Genomic DNA, 12925 nt, shown 5'->3' on the forward strand with positions numbered 1-12925 from the left:
TATCTCCAGAACTCACAGCTTGGTCTTCCTGTACCCTTTTCCCAGCTACTCTCTCTCTCTCCTGTCCCCTTATCTCTTTCTACTCCCCTTCATCACTACCAGACGTTTCTCCTCTGGCCCCTCATCCTAACAAGTTCTACCTACTTCCTCTCATTCACTCCATAACTGTTGCTTTCTGCTTGAGTACCAGACACTGATGATCTCCTGTTCTACCATTCCTCCTAGCCCCATTCTTCCTGTAGGTGACTAAAACAATCTATCAGTTCTCTTAATGTCCCCTTAGTTCCACTACTCACCCTCTCCAATGCATCTATTTTCTTATAAGACAAACATCCCGATACTTGCAAAGGTCTCTTAGTCACAGTGCTGACACCTGGTTAAACACCTTGCCCACCTTTTGCTTTCCCCTTTGCTCCTGCCTCTGTTCCCTATGCAAATTCTCAGATATCTGTCTCTATCTTAACCCTGCACTTTTGTGTTCAGTTGGACGTGAAAGCTCTGTTTAATTCCAGTTGTGGATGTCTGTTTGTGTTCAAGGTTCTCTGTCTCACTAGTCTCTCCAATCTTGTCATTGTCTGAAAAGAAGTAGGAAACTGCTGAAGAATTGTCTCTGCTACCTTTTGTTCTTGCTAGTATCCTCTTTCGTACAGTCCCTTCTCTGAATGATTCAGAAATATACTTAATTGTCAAGAGTGTGTGTGTGAGGGGGGGTATCCTCTAGGGCTCCTCCAGAGAAAGTTATTCTTCCTACAACTGGAAATTTCTGCCCAACTGGTAAGGCCTGGTTCCATAAAACTGCATATTGCTTTGGTAGAGTTGGTTTAGATGCACCTGGTTAAACCAAAAAGAAAATATAAAAACAGCTTTTAGAGACTAATTTCTTGAAGTTAGTGGTGAATTGTAATAGGGGTAATTTAACAACTTCTCTTCTTGCAAAATATTATGCTACCTAATAACCTTTGTAATATATACACATTTTTGTATGTGTATTCAAATTTGTTATTCTGTACTTCGAACATCCTGCCTGTATAATATAGTCAAAGGAGTTTTCCTTTTTTTCTTCTTATATAATTTTTGTAAGCGTATGTATTTTTTTTTTACTTCTGTACCACAAATATTTTACTTGTACTACTTGTCCTTTAAATCTATTTTTTTTTTAATTTTTGCATAATCATTCACTTTGAAGATTTTCTCCAAGGGCCTCCTATGAAAAAGGGCATAAGCTCAGATGGACTAACCCTGTCAACAAATGTCAAATAAATAAATAATTTTCGCGGCTGCCTGGCATCCACAGCTGAAGTGGGGGCCCCCATCAGCTATACTGCTTTTGATGCTATATAGTATACCTTCCTGGCTTCTTTAACCATGATTTTTTTGTGTAAGCTGCCTTTTTCTTTCCATATGTGCATAATACACAGCCACACAGCATCAGCCAATAGCATGACAGTTCCAAAACATAAAGTGCGCAGGAGGTCAGTCTTCGACAATTACCTGACATGATAATTTATGCAAAGTAAGAACACTTTTTAAAATTCATTATATTATACTAAACATTCCATTTTAGGCAAAAACTACTGAGCCATGCAATAAATTAGCAACATCACGCATCCCAAATAAGAAACACTTCAGAAATGCTAATGTCTCACATTTCTTTTCATAGAAGCAAACATTAAAACAATACACCTCTCTTGCAACGATGCTGGCTACATTAACCATGGGTCTGGAATGGATCTGTAGACATTCCCAAAATATCAATCCTTATACCTCTGTTCTTTAGTATTTTTATTAAAGACCTACACACAACAAATAAGCATGTCACTATAGTCCAGTACGCTAATGACTCCACCTTAATTTGCTCTGTACCTCCCTTGGAAAAACTCCAGGCTAAAACCCAATCCTCTTTTACATTCATAGAAAACTGCCTGTCTAAAAATCAGTTAATATAAAACCCTAAAAAAGAACACTAATTCAGCTTACCCCAAAACAGCACTCTGCACAAAAATTATTTTTCACCTTCACATCATCAGACCGTACAAAAACAGAACTGGTAAACCACACCAAACTACTAGGAATAATCATAGATGAAAACATGAAATTTGACGACTGTCTAAATCAAGCTATAAGAAAAAAAAAATTGTCTCTCTATAAAAAACATATTTGACAGATAATGCAAGAGAAAACATAGCATCAATCTAACTTCTCCAAGCACATCTCTATGCCACTCCAATACTCATTAACTTAGAATCAACCAAAAGAGCTAAACTTTCACTTTATACAGTTCTACTACACTTTCACTTAATACTCTACAACTAACTCATTTTATATAGGTCTTCCTCCCAACCAAAACTGAAGAAAAAAAGATCATACAGACAAACCATTGAGTAAAAACAGCAAGAAAGACCTAGCCCAAGCTAGATTGTTCACTATAATACCTTGAATTTCCTGTAGTGGAGGCCCATGGAATATATACAAATGACCACTTAAGTAGTGCATATGGTTCTGAAAATTACATAAAAAGGACATCAGGATGCTGTAAAGAATACAAAGGGGAGCTACAACAAAACTGTGTGAGATGGATGGGAAGGACTATAAAAGACAGAAAATCTACACTTCTTTTTACATGGACCCAGAACAGAGGTAGAGAACAAGACACTGGTGCACAGCAGCATATCAGGGAGATGCGAAGGGGTCATTCTGAACAGGAAGGACAGACGGGGGAAGGAAAGAGACTAAATTTCCATGGAACTCTGAAAATACTTTTTCACACCCAGAAGCTTATCTGGGTCAACCACTGCCTTGTGTTTGTACTATGAACCAGTGCCCCACCCCTCAGCTCTTCAAGTGAAGAGCAAAAAAGCACTTTATTACATTAAGTGCATGCTTAATGAAATGTGGATATACATATTCACATATCCATGCCCCCTCCTCCAGCTATTCCACTGAACAGCAAAAAAAAAAAAAAATGTTTCTTCTACTGGCACACCAACTAGATGGTTAGATGTGCAACACAGCCCTCTGCCCACCCATTCAGGCCCCATTTCTGTACCCTAAATATTTCTTTTCAGAAAAAAATATACATAGAACAAATATACATAGAACATTAGTTCAGTTCACAGAATTCATCCTTATATATTTTAGTGTTGTAGAAATTATTTTACTACTTGTGTAGGAGTGAAGATGAAAAACGCTTGAGTATAATGTCTTAGAAAAGGCTATATATTTACAGATTAGGTGCTATAATGGCTTACCCTTGGGCCTTGTGGTCCAGGTTCTCCAACAGCTCCAGTTGGTCCAATGTCTCCCTGGAATAAACCATCAAAAACTACCTTTAGAAATTCAGTGGTGTGTTCTGAACTGCCAATGTATTACGATCAGGATATAAGAAATATACACTGTACCTTACTTTTATGTTACAGGCTATCAGCCCTAGATATCATATCAACTTAAGATATTAAGGCCAAATATTCAGTTTTAAATATGTTAAGTTAAAATCCTAGGCGATTCATTTACTAGAACCTCTGCTTGACATGTCAATGTGGAACGTTACTGCCAAGAACTTTGTATCTGGAAGGACTAGATTACAGTCAAGGGTAGCTGATGAAAAGCATTTACAAAACATACCTTAAAGCCTGGTTCTCCCTGTGGACCATGGTCACCTTCAGGACCTGGAGGACCCTATACAAAGAACAACAGATATACAAGGTAGTCAGTACAAAAGGGACATACTTCTGTTCTATAACATTAGTAAAATACCTTTAATCTTATACAATTTAAAGATTATTTCTGGTTTAAAATGTATAGCACAATTACATTAAAACATGGATTCAGGTTGTGATGACAGGAGGTACTGCCAGCCATGCCAGGGAGAAGTAGGACTTGTGCCCAGCACAACTAGCTGTAATTTTTTAAATAATTACATGTGATTAGTATATCAAACTGATCTGTACACATGTGTGTGCTGAAAATGTATTTGTGAGCTCTGTTTGTGTTATTTGTGTTAAAATGTATTAGTGCACCCTGATGAAATGTAGAGAAATGTACATGTATTATGGTATCTGAATTGAATGTATATGTTTTAATAGAGGACACTGGCACAACAATGGCTAACTAGCTGGTTTATAAAAATAAGGGACATGTAAATGAGCTGTTAAATCACTAAATGTCACCCCACAGTGCTGAGTAGGACTGGAGATGATGGGTCTGGGATAGAGCCTTTGTTCATTAGCTCAGTGAAAAAGAGGGACGTTCCAGGCACTGCCATAAACATTTGGATGAGTACTGCGGCCATCTATGGTCAATTTCTATCTCAAACTTCAAAAGGAGATATCGTGGGAACCTAGAGTCAGGTGACCAGATGAAGTCATTCTGCAAGGCATCTTAGACATTATACTTTACAGGGAGTAATCTCAAAATATAGGGTATTCTGTTTGGGAGCCTAACAAGAAAGACTGCTCACATATTTCATCTCGTCTTGCCCACGTAAGTTACTACGGAGCAGTATCATGAGCGGACAAGTGATACGCTGTGGCAACCCCTAACCAGGAAAAGCCGAAAGAAGAAGAAGAAGTATAATTCTTTTAGATTCAGTCAGGAATACAGTGAAGCTTAATTTAGAGATTGTTTTTCTTTATTTGTATGAGTCTGTCCATCAATGTTCTTTTCAATATTTCCTGTGAACTAAACTCTGTGGTTTACTGTGAATATATATTCAGTATTTTCATGTTCTTTTAATATTAATTATTAAATATATTTAAAACGTTTATTGTGGCTGATCCTTTTTAGAAAGTATTAGACTTTGAGATCACTTATATTTATTTGGTGACACTGTGTGGGCCATTCCAGAAGTGCTTGCCATCTTGGTGAACTACTACCATTTGTATTATTATTAATATTGCACAGTATAATTGGACACCTTTTAAGGGGCTGATTGTGAAGTGTCTGGTGCCAGTGATAACTACATTATACTCTGGGCAGAAGGGGATAGAGCAGGTACATCCGTGCCAGCCTTACCGAGGTGTAAGTGTGTGTGAAAAATCAAATCCCTCCGGTATGTGTGTCAGCTACTTAGTTATTAGTTCATCTACTCAAAGCTTTTAACCTTAAAAGACTGTTAATGGCACATTGTTTATTAAGACCTGGTTTATAGTACGATTGTAATAATAATTGCCATCTTAATTCAGCTTTCCATTAACATTCCATTAACAGCCTTTTAAGGTTAAAAGCTTTGAGTAGATAAACTAATAATTAATAATTAACTTCACTTTTAATAAGCATAGGTTTTATATTCATTTTTATATGTATATGTCAAAAATTACATATTTTTAGCATAATGTATGTTTAACAATTTTCGGTACTAATAGTATGCTTACATCACTTCCTTCTGAAGTTGTGATTGGGGGCGGTAACTGCTGGTGTACACTAGTATTTAAAGGATTCTCTGTATTAAATGGTGGTCTGATGAAGTCTGCTATTGCGTAGATGAAAAGCGCTTTACCATTTTTAACGTTTAATAAATTTCTGTTTTAGGAAGCATCAGCTATCGTTTCGCTTATTTGTTTTTTTGAGAGTTTGTTCGATTTTGCAAAGTTTATAGAGGAGAGGTTTTGATCAGCCTTTTCCCACAGCATCCTCTTACTTTCATCCCATCAAAAGCTCAAAAGTTACAGCTCCAGCACTGCGATCGTGTTAACAGGGCGGATAGGTACTGTTTCCAGAACTTACCAGTCTTTCAGACTCTCTGAGGGTACTTTCCCACAGTCATACTTGGATTGGATGTTATGTCCCAGAATAATGTAGGCTCATGAATTTGAAGTAACTCTACTTTTAACTTTTCTCTTTCCTTCTTTCTCTGCAGTCATACATCACACAACAACACAGACATCAGTTGTACATTAAAGTGGCGCAAAACAAAGTCATGCCTCTTACCTTTTTGTCCTGAGGGTACTGTCTTTGACACAAGGTGCCTCCTTGTGATAAATTCTCTCTCTTTTTTTTTTTTTTTAATTTTTTGTTGTCTTTTTTTGTTTTACTATATACCAGTTTGTCCTTAGTTGCTGTGGGATCTGCCCACTGTAACCATGAGGGTACCACTCTCAACACAAGGCACCTCCATGTGTTAAATTGTCTTTTTGTTATATGATCGTAACCTTGTCCTTAGTTCCTGTGGGATCCGCCCACTATAATCTTCAGGATTCCTCCCTCGACACAAGGCATCTCCTTGTGTTTATTATTTATTTATTTTATATATAATAATAAACTTTTTGTTATTTCTTGTGGGAACCACCCACTATTACTTTTACATACAACGAATAAGCAGGTTTCTGTCATTCCACAAGGCAGCAGGTACCACCTACCTAACAAGCAACTTGGTCATTCAACAAACAGGAACATCATATACTTAAAAAGCAAAGTCATTCATTCAGCAAAACAGTACACATTATATATATAAACAACAAAGACCAACAGTGAGTCCCAGCTCTACCTTCCAATAAAAATTTATTTCGTTGTACAAATCCTTTCTCTAGCGCCTCGGCCAACAGCCTTTACAGAGTAAAACAGTAAAACTCATAAAACACTTGCAATATATACAAAAAACAAGTAATTAATCAATTATATAATTAAACAATCAAATTACATGCACTGAATATATTTAAAGTCATAGTCTTAAACAAGACATTGCCAGTTGCATTCCTTATTCATTCCATATGGTTGCAAAGTCCCAAATTTCATAATCAGAATGCATTCCTTTTGTCTTAACATATTTTTTTGCCTATCTACATCATTATAGTATAATGGAACATGTTCCAAAATAGACACTTTTATATTTTCAATATTTCCATGATGTACAGAATTAAAATGCTCAGCAATAGGACTAGTGATTTTATTATTTTTAACATCTCTAATATGTTCTTTAATCCTGTCTGCTAACATTCTTTTTGTTTCCCCAATATAATATTTATTGCAATCACAAAATATAACATAAACAACACCCTTGCTCATACACGTATATTTAGTATGTTTGAAAGCTCTATATAAGCTATTTTCTACATTATCTGGGTTATATCCTCTAGCTTTAAATATCTTGGCCACTTTATATGCCTCACTATAAGCCATATTAATATCAGAATTAAGTCTTTTTATTCTGAGAAATTCACCATAGGGGATAGCTGACAGTGTAAGGCACTACTAGACAGAATGATTATGAAGGCAATAACAAATATAACACTGACCAGGAGAGAATGTTTTTTGTTACAAAGTACACTAATTTTTCTATAATTAGTAACAAAATGATCATGGAATATTGGAATTTCATTAAGAAAGATGTAACATAATTAAAAAATATAAAATTAATGACATCATATAAAAAAGGTAAAAGCATACAGGATTTTTTGGTACATAGCATTTATAAAAAGCCCTGTATTAGTGGATTAAATATTGTGCAAAATTTGGGAACATTCCCTTGTGGAAAGTGCTCTATATGTAAATATGTTGTGAATGAGGTGAATAAAATAAATGGTAAAACCTTCACTACAAGAGCTAAATATACGTGTATGAGCAAGGGTGTTGTTTATGTTATATTTTGTGATTGCAATAAATATTATATTGGGGAAACAAAAAGAATGTTAGCAGACAGGATTAAAGAACATATTAGAGATGTTAAAAATAATAAAATCACTAGTCCTATTGCTGAGCATTTTAATTCTGTACATCATGGAAATATTGAAAATATAAAAGTGTCTATTTTGGAACATGTTCCATTATACTATAATGATGTAGATAGGCAAAAAAATATGTTAAGACAAAAGGAATGCATTCTGATTATGAAATTTGGGACTTTGCAACCATATGGAATGAATAAGGAATGCAACTGGCAATGTCTTGTTTAAGACTATGACTTTAAATATATTCAGTGCATGTAATTTGATTGTTTAATTATATAATTGATTAATTACTTGTTTTTTGTATATATTGCAAGTGTTTTATGAGTTTTACTGTTTTACTCTGTAAAGGCTGTTGGCCGAGGCGCTAGAGAAAGGATTTGTACAACGAAATAAATTTTTATTGGAAGGTAGAGCTGGGACTCACTGTTGGTCTTTGTTGTTTATATATATATTTCTTGTCCTCTGTTGTTCAACTATAACTAGTACACATTATATACTTAAAATCAAAGTCAGTCATTTAACCAAACAATACACATTATATACTTAAAAGCAAAGTCAGCCATTCAGCAAAATAGTGCACAGTTTATACTTAAAACTAAGGTCAGTCATTGAACAAAATAGTACACATTATATACTTAAAAGCAAAGTCAGTCATTCAACAAAACAGTACACAGTATATGCTTAAAAGCAAAGTCATTCATTTAACAACACAATAAATACATTGCCAGTATTACTTTGAACTGCAGTTTTCTAAAAGAGTGAGGAAAGAAAGAAAGCAAAAAACATTTTTCCCAAAGTCGTTTTTCCATCTCTAGCCTAATATGTTTGCACACCCTGAATAGTTAAGTGTCCGATCTCTGACCATCACCATACAAAACAGAGTGGAATTCACAGAAGAACTTTTTGTGCTAGACCCTTATAATTTATTCCACAGTATTCCGCAGTAAGATGAAAGTTCAAATTTCAAGCACAGCACCAAAATATTAAAGTGCAGTTTAAAATATACATAAAAAACATTAATTACCTTAGTCTTGAGTCAAGAATAACTCTTCAAGGATGTGCAAAACATTTTCTTTTTATTTAAATCCACATACGTCAGTGCTGGGAGACTACTTTCACAATGTTTTCAAATCAATCTCACTAAGCAGCAAAAATGCACAGTTTCTTATTTCCTTTTCTTATCAGTATCATGCATGCAGAATACTGACGCTGACAAATAGGTTCTCTGCAGACCCTTGTGCTTCTCGCACTTAATCATGTTTTTATTGCACTTAATCATGTTTTTAGTAACAATAATGTTTTAGAAAAAAAACAAGCCACCTGGCCTGGCAGCCATACTTATTTTTTGACCTTGTAAATTTTAGTAACAGTAACATTTTATCTCCCCATCATTTCTTGTAACTCCCTATCCCAGCATGGGAAAGTCCGAGCTCACAAAACAAAATCTCTTTCACATTCTGTACTTTCGTCCCTTCCTCTGTAGACCATAGTACATCCCTTAACCCCTTTAAGCACTTTCTTTACCTTCAGTCATCTGTTAATACAATTTACAGCTTAATGTTAGAATGCAATTGTGAAACAGTTAGAACTACAATGAGTGTCTATGGTTTACACAACTGTGCATTTAACATAAGCATTTAACATTTTATTTGTGCAGAAACTGTAAGTTAATATAAATTTTGTGTAGAATAAATATGAGAGATGCATTGTCTCTAACAATATTTTGCTATCCCTATAGCATAAGCCATCTCAGTTATTATGGCTACATCTAAGCACAAAGGTGGCGCTTCCACTGACCCCTGGTACTACAAAACTATTAGCCTGACTAATATATCTGCAAAGCCATGGAGAGAATTATCATGGACCTTATCGACAAAGATATACGTAATCTCCCACTAGATCCTACCCAGTTTGGATTTGTCGAGAGGAGATCATGCTTGGTAAACCTAGTGGACTTCTTCAAGACAGTCATAAGGGCCCTGGATGAGGGGAAATCTGTGCATACAGCCTACCTAGACCTGGCCAAGACATTTGTCATTATCCCTCACTCTGGAATAATTGACAAATGCTTCCAGCTAGACAGCAACCTTTACAGCTTAAGGTGGGTTATGACTCTGATAGACCCCATACAGTCAAAATAGGGGAAACCACCTCTAACAGCAGAGCCATTACCAGTGGTGTTTCACAGGGATTGGTCCTGGGACCTCTACTATTTGGAATCTTTTTCTCCGAAGTACAAGCTAAAACCAAGGGACTATGACTGACAAAGTTTGCTGATGACTGCAAACTGGGTGCAGTCATAGAATCTCCAGAAAATGTCAGCATCTTTCAAGAAGGTCTAATGCAAACAAATGATTGGTGCCAAAGTCATGGCCTCAAACTCAATGCAAAAAAATATATCATCATCCATTTCGGTAAGAGCAATGTTCCTGCAAATTACAACATCAATGGCAATATCCTAAGTATGCACCCAGTAGTGAGAGATCTGGGCACTCAGGTTGACAGCAACCTTTCCTTTGATCACCATGTTTCCAGAGTGGTAAGAAGGGCATTCTATATGGCTCACCTCATAGGTAAGGGTATTGTCTCAAGAAAAAGTGAAGTTATCACCTCCCCTTTTGGCATGTACCTTTCAAAGCACCTGCAGCAATTGAAGAGATCACAAAGGTTCCTCACAAAGAAAATTCAAGTTTTTCAGCAGCAATCCTATGTGGACTGGCTGAAATCATTGTCTCTTTATTCTGTTTTATACAGAATACTCAGAGGCAGCCTCTCCCTTGCATATAAGGAGACATCTGACCCTGCATTATTGGAAATGCTGCAGATCCGCAAGTCAAATGGCACATGGGTTACTTGCTCTAAAGACCTAAACCTGGTATGTTAAATCAGTAGAACCTGCTGGAGGGACAGATTTGTCTCCCAGAGGTTACCACACCTTTGGAATAGGCTCCTACTTCCCATCAAACAGAGTATCTCATTGGCCCTCTTTAAACACAATCTGGATGACTGGATGGGTAACCGTAAATTCACCCTGGTGGTTCCACCTGTGTCCCTCTTGGACTTGGGCAATAGGTGCTGATCATAGTAACAAGGGTATTTGGCTAGGCTTGTAAGGGGCCTCGGGCCATTACCCTAGTAACTTGGACCAGGATACCTTGTGCCACGGCCTACTCGAATTTTTGTTCACTGCGTTCGTTTCCTACCACTCACCCTTCGCAGCACTTCAGATGAAACTATCCAGAAAATTTCTTCGGTCGTGAGCCTTTGTTTATTGGTGACACTCGTGGTTTGGTTCTACGGATTTGCTACCCTAGTAACTTCCTATGATATTAATCCAAAAAGCTCTGCTAAGTATAATTATATTTTTCCATCCATGCTTTGACATTGTAAACTGCTTCTTGAACTAAATGCTGTAGCATATTCTTGTATCTGCAAATATGTATACAGGTTTGATTTTTAGCATTCTTGTGTCTCTGTAAGTATGTTTTTCATTTATTATGTGATCCTATTCACTTGGGCTGTGCCTGCAAATGGTCTATTGAGATCAGTGCACTTCCCCAGGAAACAAATAATCTTGACTTATTTATCTTGGAGCTATAGTACTCAAAAGTATCCAGTCATGGTGCCACCCAGGAAGTTTAGCAGCGTGGGATTCTGTCCCATCAGTTAAGGAGAAGTGACAGGATAACCTAAGATACTTGCCATAATGCTGGATCTTGGTTATCCATAGTCTGCCTACCTTGATAACTCATCCATCTTCCAAACTGTCACACTACATTTCTGATCATATTTTGTAAATCTAGACTGAATCCTCTACACCTATCTGCAGGTACATCCTTCTCTTATTTCCTTGGGTGATTTAGAATGCAAACTCAATCTAAGAATTACAGGACAGGACAGATGCATCATTGGAAAGGAGAGGAGAAGAACAAACTAGGGATAACCAAGATCCAGCATTGTTAAGTATGTAATTTCTGTTTTCCTAGCACCTTACTTTATACTTCTCAAAATAAAACTATTTAGGATTGTTAACATTTGGCTTTGTCCTTACCTTTTTATTTCCCTCACATAGACTGTATTAAGTCATAAAATGGAGCATAGCTGAGAAGGCTGTGAGCTACATTTTTTTATATGTGGTCTTTACCCAGTGTATGTGGTATTTCCAGAGAACTTCTGCTGATAAGGACATCGACTAGAATCAGTTATGCAGATGTTTTTCCTGACTCACGGTCTTTTTTATGATTTTTTTCTTGAAGATATATTATGTCAAGGAGGAGTTATTTTTAGGTGAACTGGAGACCACAGGCTGGATTTATGAAGGGTTCTAATAATGCGTATGATGCCCACCATTGCTGCCAATATGTGCGGGACACCAATATGCGTCTTGCCCATGCTGGGTTAGTAGTCAAGGAGCCTGAATCCTCACCACTGACACTGGAGAGGAACATGCACTTAGAATACAAATGGATACACTCAGTATTTCTTGATGCAGACCTCTCTGCATCAATTACAAATTCCCTTAAGAGCACACAGGGAACACACTCAGCCTGGGGTCTGGATGTCTCTATATCTGTCTCCCTCCAGATCCCCAATAAGACTCCCCATAGGTACAGCTGTAGGGTTAGGTCCTCAACTGAGTGTCCGAGTCAAGTCCTCCAGCACCCTCTCTGTAAATCCAGTGCTTCATATCCCTGCCCAAAGTAGCTGACACACATACCCTGAGGGATTTGATTTTTCACACACATTTACACCTGGGAAAGGCTGGCATGGATGTACCTGCTCTATCCCCTTCTGCCCAGAGTATAATGTAGTTATCACTGGCACTAGACACTTCACAATCGGCTACTCGCAGTCACTTAAAGGGTGTCCAATTATACTGTGTAATATTAATAATAATACAAATGGTAGTAGTTCACCAAGATGGCAAGCCCTTCTGGAATGGTCCACACAGTGTCACCAAATAAATATAAGTGGTCTCAAAGGCTAATACTTTCTAAAAATGACCAGCCACAATAAACGTTTTAAATATATTTAATAATTAATATTAAAAGAACATGAAAATACTGAATATATATTCACAATAAACCTAAACAGCTAAACAAATAGCTATCATGATGAACAAGAAAATTCGGCCAATCTCATGGAGCAGAGGGCTAAGGATTTGGACAGCACTTCCAAATATTGGACACTTTTTGGAGGTTTGGGCAGTGTATTTGGTAACCTGGGAACTAGTATATTACAAGGGCTCATCCTAATAATTATCA

At 36.8% G+C, this 12925-nt stretch overlaps 1 protein-coding gene across 1 annotated transcript in view; it reads right to left on the reverse strand.

Annotated features, from left to right (window-relative positions):
• Positions 1-12925, reverse strand: part of COL24A1 (collagen type XXIV alpha 1 chain) — a 3617818-nt gene that overhangs the window by 798593 nt on the left and 2806300 nt on the right. The window contains exons 34-35 of the mRNA XM_044086026.1: positions 3622-3675; positions 3249-3302 (exon numbers count right to left, since the gene is read on the reverse strand). Of these exons, the coding sequence (XP_043941961.1) occupies positions 3249-3302; positions 3622-3675 (108 nt within the window). The remainder of the gene's footprint in view (positions 1-3248; positions 3303-3621; positions 3676-12925) is intronic.

The sequence above is a fragment of the Protopterus annectens genome, chromosome 10.part0 (genome assembly GCF_019279795.1).
Source record: "Protopterus annectens isolate FY-2018-M chromosome 10.part0, PAN1.0, whole genome shotgun sequence".
NCBI lineage: Eukaryota > Metazoa > Chordata > Ceratodontiformes > Protopteridae > Protopterus > Protopterus annectens.